Below are 16,612 nucleotides of genomic sequence, written 5' to 3' on the forward strand. Positions count from 1 at the left end.
TATCTCGGCTCACCGCAACGTCCGCCTCCTGGGTTCAGGCAATTCTCCTGCCTCAGCCTCCTGAGTAGTTGGGATTACAGGCACGCACCACCATGCCCAGCTAATGTTTTTGTATTTTTAGTAGAGACGGGGTTTCACTATGTTGACCAGGATGGTCTCGATCTCTTTGACCTCGTGATCCACCCACCTCGGCCTCCCAAAGTGCTGGGATTACAGGCTTGAGCCACCGCGCCCGGCTGTCATTGCTTCCTTAAGCAAATGTTCTGAATGTCCAATTTAGTGCACACGTGCGCGTGTATGTGTGTGTGTGTGTGTGTGTGTGTGTGTGTTAAGAGGCATATATAAACTGAGAAGTTTGCCAAGAATCAGTACTTCCAGGTTCCTTATCTGAAATCTGAACAAATCAAAGGGAAGGTTCAGTTGACATTTTTTCTTCAAATGAATAATGTATTCCCTTGACATTGTTCCAGAATGTTAAGTCAAAGCAAAGTAACAGAACAGGACACTAAATCTATGTACAATCCTGTGCTAAGTAACAGATCATCCAACACAACTAATACTCAGTTCAAATGTTGGGTTCATGTCCATCACTCACCAAAAGTCTAATGATTTTCAGGAATGAAGCTAGAGTTTAAGTACAGTTAATGAAAATGAGAACTACAGATACCCTCCTTGTCCACTGTCTAGACCATGACTAAACTGGGTAAGTTTATTGATCAACACTTTCCCTATCCAGACAACCAAGTTCAAGACAAACAGTTTAGAGATCAAAGCCTGTTTACTTCTAGATTCACCTCATCTAAAAATCTCCTCCTAACCTCATTCTACAATTATTTTCCTTTTGTTTTATACTTCACAAATACATAAAGATACCAAAGTAGCAAAGAAATAATTTTTTCCTAATTCTTAGTAATAAGAAGAGTACTAAATTCAGTTCAATTTGTTGTCTCTGCAAATGCTGAGTAAAGAGCACATGAACAAATACACACCTTATTTAGAGAATCTATCACAAAGATAGGAATAAGAAAAGGTATCTGTTGTGCCTACTTATCCCTTGTGGGGACCCTGCATATATCAACAAATTAGGGCACAACTATCTTACACAAAACACTACCCTATAGTCGAATCTGTTAGATAGAGACTTTATCTTTTACGGTCTCAACAAGGCTAGTCAAAGTGTGGTATGTGAACCAATGTCATGAGGTAAGAAGAGGAACTGAGAATAAATACTTAGAAACTGAGCAACTTCAAAAAGTAATCTTATGTCTTATTAATCTAAGAAACAGTTTTGTCTTAAATCAATTTTTTAATTTCATTTTTCTAGTAATTCATTTTTATTGTATTTAATAAAAGCATCTGTACCCAAAAGATTAGGAAAGAAAACACAACTGGCCCTTTACCACAGACAAGGTGAGGACAAGTCTATACCACACCATCATATAGGAGGAGGCTAACTATGTTTACAGATTCTCCATGCATGCTCTCCGACAACAGAATCTACCCCACAAAGCAGAAACTGAGTAAAGGCTTAATAAATAAATTAACTTACTAACAACACTTGAAAAATAAAGCTAAGAATTTTTATCACTAATTGAAAAATAATGCGATTAATTATTGTGCTATATCATTTATACATATAATGAATTATATATATTATTGACTACTGTAGGTAAATGTTTGATTGTTCTCCTCTCACATGAATGAGGTAAATAAAATAATATTTTGAAGGGCGTGTCTTAGAAGTACTTTTTAAAAATTGCTCTTACAGTTCTTGGCAATGAATACTGTAGCAAACAAGCTGGGTTAGAATGCAATAAAATACTATTCGTCACGAATATTCACTTGCTAGTCATGGATGTCACCCAAAATAGGAATCCAGTTTAGAAACACAACCCAGTTAGTCGTGATTTGAAAATCAAATCTCTAATAAATGCAACTTACTTCCTAGCAATGGTGGTCACTCGGATGCGTCTCTGCCCACTTGAATGCTGATACTGAGTCACAAACTGGATTGCACCACGGCCTCCTTGAGGAATTGGAGCATTGTGCTATATAAAAATAGTGGAGTAAAACCTAAGCGAAATTTACTATGCTGTTGTCATATAATCACAGGCTACGTGTCCTAGCACTAAAAAAATTCATTCTAAAATTGATTAGAAGGATACTTATTTCAAGTGCATACAAAACAGTTATGAGTTGTTACACAGAAGAGGAGAAATTAATTGGGAGAGGAAGAAAATAATGAAGAATAAGAGAAGTAAGTCCTGCTAGGAAATCAAATTTTCAAGTAATATATAAGCCAGAGGTACATGAAAGAACAAAGAAAGGGGAGACCACAAAGAAATTAACAAACAAGACCTAAGTGAGTCCATTTAAGCCAAATTGCATAGGTTGAATATCCCCTATCCAAAATGCTTGGGACCAGAAACGTTTCAGATTTTGTATTTTTTCAAGCCTTATACCAAGTGAACATCCCCAAATTAAAAAATCCCAAATCCAAAATGTTCTCCAATGAGCATTTTCTTTGAGTGCCATGTCTGCATTCAGAAAGTTCCAGATTTTGAAACATTTCAGATTTCAGCTTTTCAGATTTGAGATATTCAACTTATAATTAAATAAAGAGAAATTGAGCTAAGTCCTCCTCCCCTAGATATAAAAGATGAAAACAGGCTGGGCGTGGTGGCTCACGCTTGTAATCCCAGCACTTTGGGAGGCCAAGGCGGGTGGATCACCTGAGGTCAGGAGTCCGAGACCAGCCTGACCAATATAGTGAAACCCCATCTCTAAAAAGAAAAAAAAAAATTTTTTTAAAGATGAAAACAGAACTTTTAAGAACACAATCATATGATGAACAAATAACCAATGAAAGATTAATGACAAGAAACTAATAGTAATATATAATAATTATCATCAGAAAGAAATATAAGTAGTCAATGGGAAAACTTTATTCATGCCCTCTGACAACAGACATTCTTGCTTTGTTTTTTTGTGTTGTTTTGTTATTTGTCAATAAGAGTCAATATATTTCTTACAAATTTTAATGTTTAAAAAAAACTATTGTAAATGTCTTAGGAAAGCTGTTAATATTTTATGGTTCATTTTATGCCTAAAAACTATTAATATATAAGTCAGTAATTTGTATTATTCTTCAATGTGATTAATTACCTCCTGTAGCAAAAAAAAAAAAAAAAATCTTTCCAAATATAACTACTTTCCAATCTTTGTCTATGGACTTTGACATATCAGACTTTCTTATAGGAGGACTTATATATCATTATACACTTTGTGACAACTAAGAAGAGCTAGACATCTAATTGCAAAAATGTGTAACTAGAAGGGAATTTTAAATAACTGCCTTTATCCTTCAAACTTATATTCAAAAAAGAAGAAAGAAAACAGAATGAAAGTTGGACTACCCAAAGTTTGGCGTTTGTAGGTTTCCCTGTATTTCTATTACAATGTCTCCAGCAAGGAGTTTAGCCTTGAAAAATGAAAAAAAAATGACAAATATAAATTCCAATACAGAAGATAAATTTTGGGTCATATTTACCACAGGGAAAAAAAATATGAACTATTCATGGTCTAAAGTATGTACTTATTCAAAAATACATTTTGATAGTCAAATGTAGAAAGCCATACCTGATTGACAACCTCAAAATATATGGCTAAGGTTGTAGTGGGACTAAGTCCACATATCTTCCACTGACAAGTGCCACCTGTTCCTATCTCCTGTAAAAATAAAATTTAGCATGTTTGAAAACTAGAAACACAATTTAGTAGTAGTAGTAGTAGTAGTAGTAGTAGTAGTAGTATTTTTGAGATGGAATCTTGCTCTGTAGCCCAGGCTGGAGTGCAGTGGTTCGATCTTGACTCACTACAACCTCCGCCTCCCAGTTCCCGTTTCTAGCAATTCTCCTACCTCAGCCTCCCAAGTAGCTGGGATTACAGGCATGAGCCACCATGCCCAGCTAATTTTTTTTTTTTTTTTTTAGTAGAAATGGGGTTTCATCATGTTAGCCAGACTAGTCTCGAACTCCTGATCTCGCGATCCACCTGCCTCGGCCTCCCAAAGTGCTGGGATTACAGGCGTGAGCCACCGCGCCCAGCCACAATTTATTAATTTTATATTAAGGTGAGAAAGGAAAAAGACCACAGTAAAAATAAAAAAGTCATGTTTCAAGTTAACTCAATGATGTTAAGAGCTTAAAATGTTTTAAGACCGTAAGTATATTATAAAATTAAATTAAACATTTTTTACATAATAAAAAATAAATTTTACATAATAAAAGTAAAATTCAAATTCTTGCTAAGTACGTTACAAAAGTATTAATATAAGTTCTTTATACTGTTGTCTTCAAAAGCATATGTTATTTAACAGAGCAATTACAACATTATAACCTTCTATCCAACTACTTGATCTATGTAAAGAAAAACTGATTTAACATGTAATATATGCATTTAGGAACACAGGTTCTCTGACTGAGAATTGTTAAGCACTCTGATTCCCAAGAAAATGGCATATAGATAAACCCTAACCATGTAAACTGCTTATACATATTAATTTTTTAACTTTGTCATTTTTAGAGTTGATTACCTGCTTTGCATTGTTTGTCCCATCATCCTCTCTACAGCTACATGATTCTACCATTTTAGAGTGCATTATGTCTCCATTAAATTGGATAAGAAGAACATAAGGAACAGAAATTCCAAATCTGGCTATTGTAATTCGGTTACTTTTTTAAAAATTCTGGTAACAAAAATCAATCTAGAGCTAATTTTAACTTTCAGAAGTCTCCAAATTTCCAAATCATGAGTTTTTGGTTTTGTTTTTTGGCACACTGGGGCAAGACATAATTTAGGCATAAAAAAATAGAACACTGATGACAGTACAAAAGTTTTAATTTAGGGCTGGATGGGAAAAGGGTATGCAGAAAGAGCAACTACAAATAGAGGTATACCAATAGGAAGCTGAACCACATAAAGCAACCAATATAATTTTGAAAGGAATGCTATAGGCTCCCACCCCAAGTCTTTGTTGGTGCTATCTGGTGCATTTACTGTATTTTCTTTTTTTCTTTTTTAGGGGGGATGATGGGTGGGGAATAGGATCTCTCTATGTTGCCTGAGCTGGTCTATAACTCCTGGGCTTAAGCAATCCTCCTGCCTCAGCCTCCCAAGTAGATGGGATTACAGGTGCAAGCTACAGTTCCTGGCCCTGTATTTTCTTTTTAGAATAAAAGTGACTTACATTTTCAGACACACAGGGTCCTTTAGAACTGAGCGACACACAGGGTCCAATAGCTCCTGAAATCTTTATTTCCCTTGAGGTCTGCAAAATAAGAATATAGCATGTTCGGTTTCCTCAAAGGTAAGTTCAAATGTTCAACTACAGGTATTTAAGAATATAAGATATTCATCTATATTTAAAACAAGCCAATGAAAATATACTAACATTAAAAATAATCAATCAGTGAGCATTTCTATGCTCACGGCCAAATTTAAAATCTGGTACCAACCTAATTTCAGTCTTCTATTTCCATTAGCACATAGTGGGTCTCCATTTGGGAACCTCATTCTGACTTCACACTCCTACCTACCCACCCAAACTCACATGTCCTAATCCAAAATCTCAGACACCCTATTCTATTTTTCCTCCTACAGAAAATCCATCACCAAAATTGGCCTCTCCCCAGTCTCTCTGCCACCAAACTTTAAGCTATCACAATACCTTCCACCTAAAACCAAAAATTAGAAAGCCGACTTTCGTTTTCTTAATTGAGATGACATATCCAGAATACCACTGTCAGATGAATCTTACCCAAAATACCTAGTATGATTTCTGCCTACATATGCTTCTCCATAGTACAAACGACTCCTCCAAATTTAAGCTATAAGCTATTTCCCCCCATTCCAACACAAAGCATCGACTCTCACTGGGAAGTTTTCTCAAAGATACAATGCTGATTCTCATCTCTATGCCTCTCCTCACACTGGGTTCCTAAATAAAATGCATTATCCTCTGACATCTTTAAAACACAACTGTAAGTCACACTCCCCTAGAATAAATTGTCCTATATATATTCATTTTTCTTCTCTAAACCTTTATGGCACTTTTATAATTTACCATTATGTCATTCTATTATATGCACTGTTTTATCTTTTCCTGCCTCTCTATCAAGACTGTTTCTCTATAGCAAGATCTGTACCTTAGATATCCCTAGACATGTGTGTAATTTCCCAGCATAACATTGGGCATGTAGCAAGCATTCAACAAACAATAAATATTTAATGAAAATTCAAAATTAATGTGCTTAGAATTAATTTAAATTAATAAGAATCAATTAGGATTAGAAGCACTAAGCCCTGGGGTATTTGAAATCAATGACAGAATTATGTAATAACAACTAATCATAAAACAATTACTGATTATCCAAAAGGCAAAAAGCAGTTTCCTGTTGAGTTAGATAACAATTCCTATCATTAGCCTCGCACTAATATAAACAGATTTGGCCCTACAAAAGATAAAACAGCCAGGCGTGGTGGCTCACGCCTGTAATCTCAGTGCTTTGGGAGGCTGAGACAGGCAGATCCCCTGAGTTTGAGACCAGGAGTTAGAGACCAGCCCAGCCAACATGGTGAAACCCCATCTCAACTAAAAATACAAAATTAGCCAGATGCGGTGGCACACGCCTGTAGTCCCAGCAACTTGGGAGGGTGAGGCTGGAGAATCACTTGAACCCAGGAGGCAAAAGTTGCAGTGAGTGAAGATCATGCCACTGCACTCCAGCCTGGGCAACAGAGGAAGACTCTGTCTCAAAAAAAAAAAAAAAAAAAAAAAAACTCTGTCTCAAAAAAAAAAAAAAGAAAAAGAAAAGAAAAAAGATAAAACATACCTTAAAGATTTAAACCCTATATAAAGAAACAGTAAAAAGTTAAGGAATATTTCACCAATATTGTTCTACTTTTCTAACAATTGTTCAGAAATGCTCAAGTATGGTCTCATACACTTAATGATGACACTCTTCAGGTGAAGAAAATCTCTAACTCAGGTTTCAATATAAAATAATTACAATTTTGAAAGCAAATATTAAATTTGATTAATGCCATTTAGAATTATACTCAAGCCTATAAGTTGTCTCTTGATAACAGAACAAACACATCAAGTTTTGGTTCTTACCTTTATTTCTAGTGTACCACCAAAGCCCATTTTAAACTGTCCATGCATGTCTTTGGTAAAGACTCTTTGAAAAGTTTGTTTGAATAAGGAAGTATTGAAAGAATCACCCATTACCATGTATCCTCTGCATGGAAAGAACAAAACAACATACTTGACACAGTTACCGAGTCCATGTGTTAAAATCGTAGAAGAAAAAAATGTACTGCATTATTAATTTTTAATATTCAAATATATAGGAGAATATCCTCACCCCACAAATAATCTCAATTCCGAGGGTAACAGAGTGCCCCTTACAGGCATTTGTCCTTGGTAATTTTAAAAAATTATTCTTTAAATAGGCAATACATCCACCATATTACAATACTCAAAAGGTACACAAGGGAATATAGTAACAAATGTGTCTCTCCCAGCCATCACCCAGTTCTCCATTTTGGTGAAGATACCTAACAGTTTCCAGCATGCATTCCTTTTCTTTTTTTTCAGACTGGGTATCGCTCTGTCACCTAGACTGGAGTGCAGAGGCACGATCATGGCTCACAGCAGCCACAACCTCCTGGGCTCAAGTGATCCTCCTACCTCAGTCTCCCATGCAGCTGGACTACAGGTTGTGCCAACACGCCCAGCTAATCTTTCTGTTTTTTTGTAGAGATAGGGTTTTGCCATGTTGCCCAGGGTGGTCTGGAACTTCTGGGCTCAAACAATATGCTCACCTCAGGCTCCCAAAGTGCTAGGATTAGAGGCGTGAGCTACCTACCTGGCCTATTCTCACTCTTAAAAACAAGTATGTGTGTGTATGTATATGCATGTATTATCTGGTCACATGAAACATTCATGTTATGCCGAGCAAATGAGAATGGAAGAAAATTAAGATAGTATTTTCACTTTATGCATTTACTTTAATTTTTTTTCAATAAGCATATACCTGCTTTTTTAATTTAAAAAAGTTTTTTAACATTAATTGGAAAGTGAAAAACTATTTTGATACCATTCCTTCTCTAGCTGTCAAAAATCAGTTTGGCAACAACATATCATGTCGGTGAAGCTACAGAAAAGCAGGCACTCTCATACACTTCTGCTGGGAATGCAAAATAGTATAAACCCAGTACAGCGCAACTCAAGAATATCTAACAAAATTATACACGGATCTCCCCCTTAATCCAGCCACCCCACTAACAGTAATCTGTCCCAAAGATACTCTAGCAAAACAAAAAGAGAAAAACAAAATATATGCCACAAGGTTATTCACTGAAGTACTATTTGTAATAATAAAAGTTTTTCCTTTTTTAAATACCCCATTTTAAACACAAACTCAGAATAATAGAAAATTGAAAACAATCCAAATAATTATGTAATTAGAGACTAGTTGAGAAAATATCACATCCACACAATGCAGTAATATACTGCTACAGACTGATTTCTAGGATATAAGTGAAAAACAAAAAGTAGAGAAAGATGTATAAAACATTCTGTTTATATAAAAAGGCGTATATACATATGCATACAAATATTTAGATATGCTTCCTCACATTTTTTAAATATTTTAAGTATTACTTAAGTATCAATAAAAGAGACAATCAAAAATCAAAATAGGCAAAAAAATAAAACTGATGTGATATAACTAATTGATCATAATTTTACTTTTGATACTATTAAAAGTTTTTATGTTATCTCTGATGCTTATTAGATATTGTATCCTTTTAAATATTTTTATTTATGTTGCTGGTATGTAAATATATAATTAAACTTTGTACACTGACCTTGACCCAGAAGTCTTGCCAACTTCACATATTAATTCCAATATTTACAGATTCTTTCAGATTTTCTATACACGTTATCTATGATGATCTATGTTATCATTATACCTGATAATGCATCCTAGATTAATGACAATTTATATACAAATATCCAGAACAGGCCAGCGCGGTGGCTCACATCTGTAATTCGAGCACTTTGGGAAACCAAGGCAGGCAGATCATCTGAGATCAAGAATTAGGGACCAGCCTGAACAACATGGAAAAACTCCATCTCTACTGAAAAGACAAAAAATTAGCCAGGCGTGGTGGCACATGCCTGTAATCCCAGCTACTCAGGAGGCTGAGACAGGAGAATTGCTTGAACCAGAGAGGCGGAGGTTGCAGTGAGCCGAGATCACACCATTGCACTCCAAAACAAGAGCTAACCTCCGTCTCAAAAAAAAAAGAAAAAATATCCAGAACAGGCAATTATCAACTAAGGCTGAGAGGGTGGTGAGAAGGGAAAGGAGGGAATAATGGCAAGTGATTGCTAATGGGTACAAAGTTTCTAGGGTAATGCAAATGTTCTAAACAAATTATGGTGATGGCTGTGCATCCTGTGAAAATACTAAAACCATCAAATTTTACATTGTAAATGGTAAGTTTATGGTACGTGAATTACATCTCAAAAATGCTGTTAATATAATAAAACAAAATAATGACTTGAAGATATCAAAGTGAGCTTTACAAACAGTCTTGAACCTGCCAGGCGCAGTGGCTCATGCCTGTAATCCCAGCACTTTGGGAGGCTGAGGCGGGCGGATCACCTGAGGTCGGGAGTTCAAGACTAGCCTGACCAACATGGAGAAACCCCATCTCTACTAAAAACACAAAATTAGCCGGGTGTGGTGGCACATGTCTGTAATCCCAGCTACTTGAGAGGCTGAGATGGAAAAATCACTTGAACCTGGGAGGGCGGATGTTGAGGTGAGCAGAGATCATGCCATTGCACTCCAGCCTGGGCAACGAGAGTGAGACTCCATCTCAAAAAAAAAAAAAAAAGGAAAAAAAAGAAAGACACAGGATTGGACCTTTATAACTCCATATTTTAGAAAAAATTTATAACTCTGTATTTTAGAAAAAATTTAAAAGTGTGCTTTACTGAAAGGTGTACCAAAAGCTATTACAGATGTGTTCCCTGAAGTGGTGGGAAGATGACCTTTTTCCCTAAATGGTCATTATTGGTTTATATCAGCAAACATCATCATTTGCTTGTAATTACAAAAACTATAAAAGTTTAAATACATACCCAGTAAGATTGGGACAGCACTTCATCTCCAGGAGACCTGTCTGATCTAATGCACATGCATAGATATCAATAACATGGCCAGTCGTAGCAGCTCGATTAGCCAGTGCTTCAAAATGCTACAAAAGATTTTTTAATTAAAATAATATACAAAATCCTCCTTCAATCTTTTTTCCATTAACGGATCAAAAAAAAATATATATATATATATATACACATATATATATATAAAAAATACTGATAATGACTATCAAAAAAATACAAGATGATACAGTACAAACCAAACTAAAACTGAACTCTAGAGAATTAAACAATTAACAGAGACATTAACAAACAAAACCAATAGGCTGGGCGTGGTGGCTCACACTTATAATCCCAGCACTTTGGGAGGCTGAGATGGGTGGATCACCTGAGGTTGGGAGTTCGAGACCAGCCTGACCAACATGGAGAAACCCCATCTCTACTAAAAATACAAAAATTAGTCAGGCATGATGGTGCATGCCTATAATCCCAGCTACTCTGGAGGCTAAGGCAGGAGAATCGCTTGAACCCGGGAGGCAGAGGTTGTGGTGAGCTGGGCTCACACCATTGAACTCCAGTCTGGGCTCACGAGGTCAAGAGATTGAGACCATCCTGGTCAACATGGTGAAACCCCGTCTCTGCTAAAAATATAAAAAATCAGCTGGGCATGGTGGCACGTGCCTGTAATCCTAGCTACTCAGGAGGCTGAGGCAGGGGAATTGCCTGAACCCAGGAGGCGGAGGTTGCGGTGAGCCGAGATCGCGCCATTGCACTCCAGCCTGGGTAACATGAGTGAAACTCCGTCTCAAAAAAAAAAAGAAAAGAAAAGAAAAGAAGAAAACAAATAGAACCAATATAAGAGAGTCAAAAATTAACATCAAACTGTACTTACACAAACCCAAAAATGGGAAGTTAGATGAAGATAAAACAACTCACAAGAAAACGGACTATTTAAGCTATGAACAATATTCGTATCTGAAGAAAAAATTAAGGACTGCCTCTTGGAAATGAAAAACTGAAAAATGTGAAAACAACTTTTCCTAAAGAGAAAGACATTCTTTAACATGAATATTTAAAAAGGCATAGAATGTTTCTCTCAGGAATGATTTTTAAGGAGATACCTACTGATACCTACTATTAAATGTTTAACTATTTCAAACCAGAAAAATTATAACAAGTTATCAAGAAAAAATGAATATTTCTCTAATTCCCAATATCAGTTATAGTATCAAACTGTATGATATCAATTTCTATCAAAAACTATTTTTATTCTTCTTCTAGCAAATGAATGCCTGTTTTCCAATAAGGCAAAAAGATTGAAAAGTCAAAATTACCTTAGTTCCTTTTTTAACATATTTGGCATTGTCTTTTTCAATGTCATGCCACGATCTTATAGGTGTCTTTAACTCATCTCCAACCACCATTCCAGGCCCCTGGGTAGCAGGACCGCCAATGAACATCATGATACGAGCACCAGTATTGGGAAAAGTACACTATCAAAAAACAAAGTTAAGAGTTTAAAAGAAAACATATGGATATACATTTCTGATAATGGTTTATGTATTCCTTCTAAATAAGAGAAAAGCATATATTTTCTAAGAAATAAAATAATCAAATGTTTACAATGAAATTTAAAAACAAAGGTGAACAACTTTTTTTTTTTTTAATACCATGGTAAATGGTAGTACATTCCTAATTCTAAACCAATCTATAAGCCTAATTCCTATAAACAAGGATATTTCTCCTACTTAACTCATCTCAGACTGGGAAGAGTAGACAGAGAAATGGAAGAGTGAACATTTTTTGGTTTTTTGGGGTGTTTTTTTTTTTATTATTATTTTTAGAGACAGGGTCTCACTATGTTGCCAATGCTGGACTTGAACTCCAAGGCTCAAGTGATCTTGATCTTCCCACTTGGGCTTTCCAAGTAGCTGGAATGAGAAGAACATGCCACTGCACCTGGTTCTTCTGTTTTGTTGTTGGTGTTTCACTTTTGTTTTTGATGTTTAGAACACAAAATATGATTTAAAACAAAAAATGGCCAGGCGCAGTGGCACACACTTGTAATCCCAGAACTTTGGAAGGCCAAGGGGGGTGGATCACCTGAGATCAGGAGTTGAAAACCAGCCTGGACAACATGGTGAAACCCCATCTCTACTAAAAATACAAAACAATTAGCTGGGTGTGGTGGCAGACACCTGTAATCCAGTTACTTGGAAGGCTGAAGCAGGACAATCACTTGAACCTAGGAGGCAGAGGCTGCAGTGAACTGAGATCACACCACGGCACTCCAACCTGGGCAACAAAGTGAGATTCCAACTCAAAAAAAAAAAAAAAAAAAAAAAAAAAAAAAACAAAAAAAAAAAAAAAAAAAAAAAAAAAAAAAAAGAGGCCAGACCCAGTGGCTCACACTTATAATCCCAGCACTTTGGGAGGCTGAGGCGGGTGGATCCCCGGAGGTCAAGAGTTCGAAACCAGTCTGACCAACATGGTAAAACCCTGTATCTACTAAAAATACAAAAATTAGCTGGGCATGGCGGCACATGCCTGGAGTTCCAGCTATTCAAGAAGCTGAGGCAGGAGAATTGCTTGAACTTGGGAGATGGAGGTTGCAGTGAGCCAAGACTGCACCACTGCACTCTAGCCTGGGCGACAGAGCAAGACTCCGGCCCCACCCCTAAAAAGAAAGGAAAAAAGAAAGAAACATAAGAATGCATGACTTACACTTCTAGTTCAAGTTAATGGATTGAATACTCCAATCTACTTCCCCTTCCTCACAAGATGTCAGTGAAATAAGAGAAAAGTTATTGTTTTGGACGAATCACTTGAGGCCAGGAGTTCCAGACCAGCCTGGCCACCATGGAGAAACCCTGTGTCTACCAAAAAAAATACAGGCCAGGCGTAGTGGCTCATGCCTGTAATCCTAACACTCTGGGAGGCCAAGGCGGGTGGATCACAAGGTCAAGAGCTCGAGACCAGCCTGGCCAACACAGTGAAATCCCCTCTCTACTAAAAATACAAAAAATTAGCCAGGCATGCTGATGGGCACCTGTAATCCCAGCTACTTGGGAGGCTGCAGCAGGAGAATCACGTAAATTGGGAGGTGGAGGTTGCAGTGGGCTGAGATCGTACCACTGCACTCCAGCCTGGGCAACATGAGTGAAACTCCATCTCAAAAATAAATAAATTAATTAATTTGATTAAATCATATGTTTAACAAATATGGAGAACAAGGAGTTGCCTTCTACTTATTTGTATACACCGTTGCATATTGTTTAAATGTTTTCACAAGGTATGCTTACTTCTATAACTTCCTTAACTAATAACAAAAATACCCTCTTCATTCTGGTATTTAATAGCAGTCATGTAAAGCTGAAAAAATGAAGAACAAGAGCAAATAAAACTATATACACATACTTTCATAAAACTACAACACAAAGAACATCAAAACTTCAAATTTTCTATAAGTGGGGGGAAAAAACTACTAAATCCTCATGAACCACATCTCCCATGCTCTCACTGCAAGTCTTCAAAAAGATCAAGGGCAGTTTGGGAAGAGAAAAGAGGGAAGCAAACAGCAGGCCTAGAAGAACAACTACAGATTCAAATGAAAACTTAGTAAGAGGCACAAAAAAAAAAAAAAAAAAAAAAAAAAAGAGAATGAAAATGAAACAAAGAAATAGACTGCTGAAACAAAAAGCAAGCAAAGAAGAGTAAATTTATATATAATGGGAGTTTTTGGTTCTTTTCTGAAACAGTCTCGCTCTGTTGGCAGGCTGGAATGCAGTGGCACAATCTTGGCTCACTGCAACTTCCATCTCCCAAGCTCAAGCAATTCTCCTGCCTCAGCCTTCAGAGTAGCTAGCATTACAGGTGTATGCCACCCTGCCTGGCTAATTCTTATATTTTTAGTAGAGACGGGGTTTCACCATGTTGGCCAGGCTGGTCTCAAACTCCTGACCTCATGTAATCCGCCCCCCTCGGCCTCCCAAAGTGCTGGGATTACAGACATGAGCCACTGTGCCCAGCCAGGAGCTCTTAAAGAAGATAAAACAATGTAACAAAACTAATATTTAAAGCTATAAGAAAACTTCACAGGAAAAAATACATATAAAAGAGGGCCTACCATGTACTAGAGAAAATTAACCTGCAACAAAAACCCTCCAAGAAAAAATGCCTCAAGACCGTCAAGAAAATGATCAAATAATTTATAAAAGCAAGAAAATAAGACTGGCATCAGCTTTCTCAAAAAACATCAGCCAAGGTGGGAGAATCACTTGAGACCAGGAATTTGAGACCAGTCTAAGCAACATAGCAAGACTCTGTCTCTACAAACTTAAAAATTAGCTGGGCATGGTGGCATTGGCCTGTAGTCCCAGCTACTTGGGAGGAGTCTGAGGTGGAAGGATTGCTTGAGACCAGGAGTTTGAGGCTGCAGTGCTGCAGTAAGCTATGATCAGGTACTGTACTCTGGCCTGTGCAACAGAGGTTCTGTTTAAACAAAAATCAAAACACATCAAGGCAAGAAAACAATGAAGAAGCATTTTCTGAAAACTCCAGGAAAAAAAATGAGAACCAAGGGTTTTTATATCCAACCAAGCCTTTCTTTGACTATCAGCACCACAGGAAAAATGTTTAAACATTCAACAGCTCAGAAAATTCTGTACTCTTAAGTCTTCTTAAATAATTTACTAGCGGATACAAATAAAATAACAAAGAATAACATAATCACAGTAAGGGCAGTGGAGGGAAATAACCCACTTAACTTTTGAACATTGTATTTTATACTATATATTCTCAGAACATTAAACAAATAATGAGCTCTAACTCCTAAGCTCCTTTCTAACAGAGGTATAAGATAGAAACTCGGAAACTATTCTATACATTCTAGGACTGAGAAAATCCTAGGGAAAAGTCAAGCTGGAAACTGCTTAGGGCAAACCTGCCTCCCATTCTATTCAAAGTCATCCCTCTGCTCACTGAGATAAATGAATATCTGCCTGCCTCCTTTGGGAAAAGCTAATCAGAACTCAAAAGAATGCACCTCCCTGTGTCTCTCACCTACCTGTCTCTCACCTGCCTGAGACCTGAAAGCTCCTCCCTGCTTGACTTGTCCCCCCATCTGGACGGAACCAAAATACATCTTACATATACGTCTCCCTAAAATGTGTAAAACCAACTGTGCTCTGACCATGTTGGACACATGTCATCAGGACCTCCAGAGGCTGTGTCATGGGCATGTGTCCTCAGCCTTGGCAAAAGAAACTTTCTTTTTTTTTGAGACAGAGTCTTGCTCTGTCACCCAGGCTGGAGTGCAGTGGCATGATCCTGGCTCAGGGCAACCTCTGCCTCCCAGGTTCAAGTGATTCTCCCGCTTCAGACTCCCAAGTAGCTGAGACTACAGGTGACTACCACCATGCCCAGCTAATTTTTAGTAGAGACAGGGTTTCACTATGTTGGTCAGGCTGGTGTCAAACTCCTGACCTCAAGCAATCTACCCACCTCGGCCTCCCACAGTGCTGGGATTACAGGCGTGAGACAACATACCCAACCCAAAATTAACTTTCTAAATTAATTGAGACTGTCTCAGATATTCAGGTTCACAGTCTCAGTTTTAAGAAAAAAAATTATTTGTACACTTCTTGCAAATTTGTACACTTCTTTTCTGTAAATTTGATAGTATTTCAAATTTTTTAAAAAACATCTTAAGACCAGGTGCAGTGGCTCACGCCTATAATCCCAGCACTTTGGCAGGCTGAGGTAGATCACCTGAGGTCGGGAATTTGAGACCAGCCTAACATGGAGAAACCCCATCTCTACTAAAAATACAAAATTAGGCATGGTGGCACACACCTGTAATCCCAGCTACTCAGGAGGCTGAAGCAGGAGAATCACTTGAACCTGGGAGGCGGAGGTTACAGTGAGCAGAGATTGCGCCATTACACTCCAGCCCAGGAAACAACAGCAAAACTCTGTCTCAAAAAAAAAATTTAATTATTTTGTCATTCTAAAGCTAAAATATGTATAACATAAAATTTTCTAATTCTATTTAAAACTCCACTTATTGCACCACTGTTAACATCTGGGTGAAATTCTTTCCAGAATCCTGTCTGTACAGGATATATACAAAACAATATACAAGACAATACACTGGAGAAAAATACTTCACATAGATAAAATCATACACTCACTGTCCTATAACCTGATTTCTTTTTACTCAATATTATCTTATACATACCATTTCCCATTATACCGTGAAATATATTTTTTCCTCTCCTTTCCTGACACACAGCTCCTAAAAGCCTTGGAATCTGTATAATGATAAGAGAACCTTTTGTTTTTTGGGCTTTTTGGTTGCTTTTTTTTTTTTTTTTT

The 16,612-nt window shown here is 37.1% G+C and overlaps 1 protein-coding gene across 1 annotated transcript in view; it reads right to left on the reverse strand.

The window, feature by feature from the left end:
• The window catches only part of SEC23A (Sec23 homolog A, COPII coat complex component), a 62,459-nt gene that overhangs the window by 28,624 nt on the left and 17,223 nt on the right, over window positions 1-16,612 (reverse strand). Inside the window, exons 8-13 of the mRNA XM_017530858.2 lie at window positions 11,572-11,730; window positions 10,220-10,335; window positions 7,178-7,301; window positions 5,249-5,329; window positions 3,640-3,729; window positions 1,942-2,048 (exon numbers count right to left, since the gene is read on the reverse strand). Coding sequence (XP_017386347.1) covers window positions 1,942-2,048; window positions 3,640-3,729; window positions 5,249-5,329; window positions 7,178-7,301; window positions 10,220-10,335; window positions 11,572-11,730 — 677 coding nt within the window. The remainder of the gene's footprint in view (window positions 1-1,941; window positions 2,049-3,639; window positions 3,730-5,248; window positions 5,330-7,177; window positions 7,302-10,219; window positions 10,336-11,571; window positions 11,731-16,612) is intronic.

The sequence above is a fragment of the Cebus imitator genome, unplaced genomic scaffold, assembly GCF_001604975.1.
Source record: "Cebus imitator isolate Cc_AM_T3 unplaced genomic scaffold, Cebus_imitator-1.0 Scaffold69, whole genome shotgun sequence".
In the NCBI taxonomy this organism is placed as follows: domain Eukaryota; kingdom Metazoa; phylum Chordata; class Mammalia; order Primates; family Cebidae; genus Cebus; species Cebus imitator.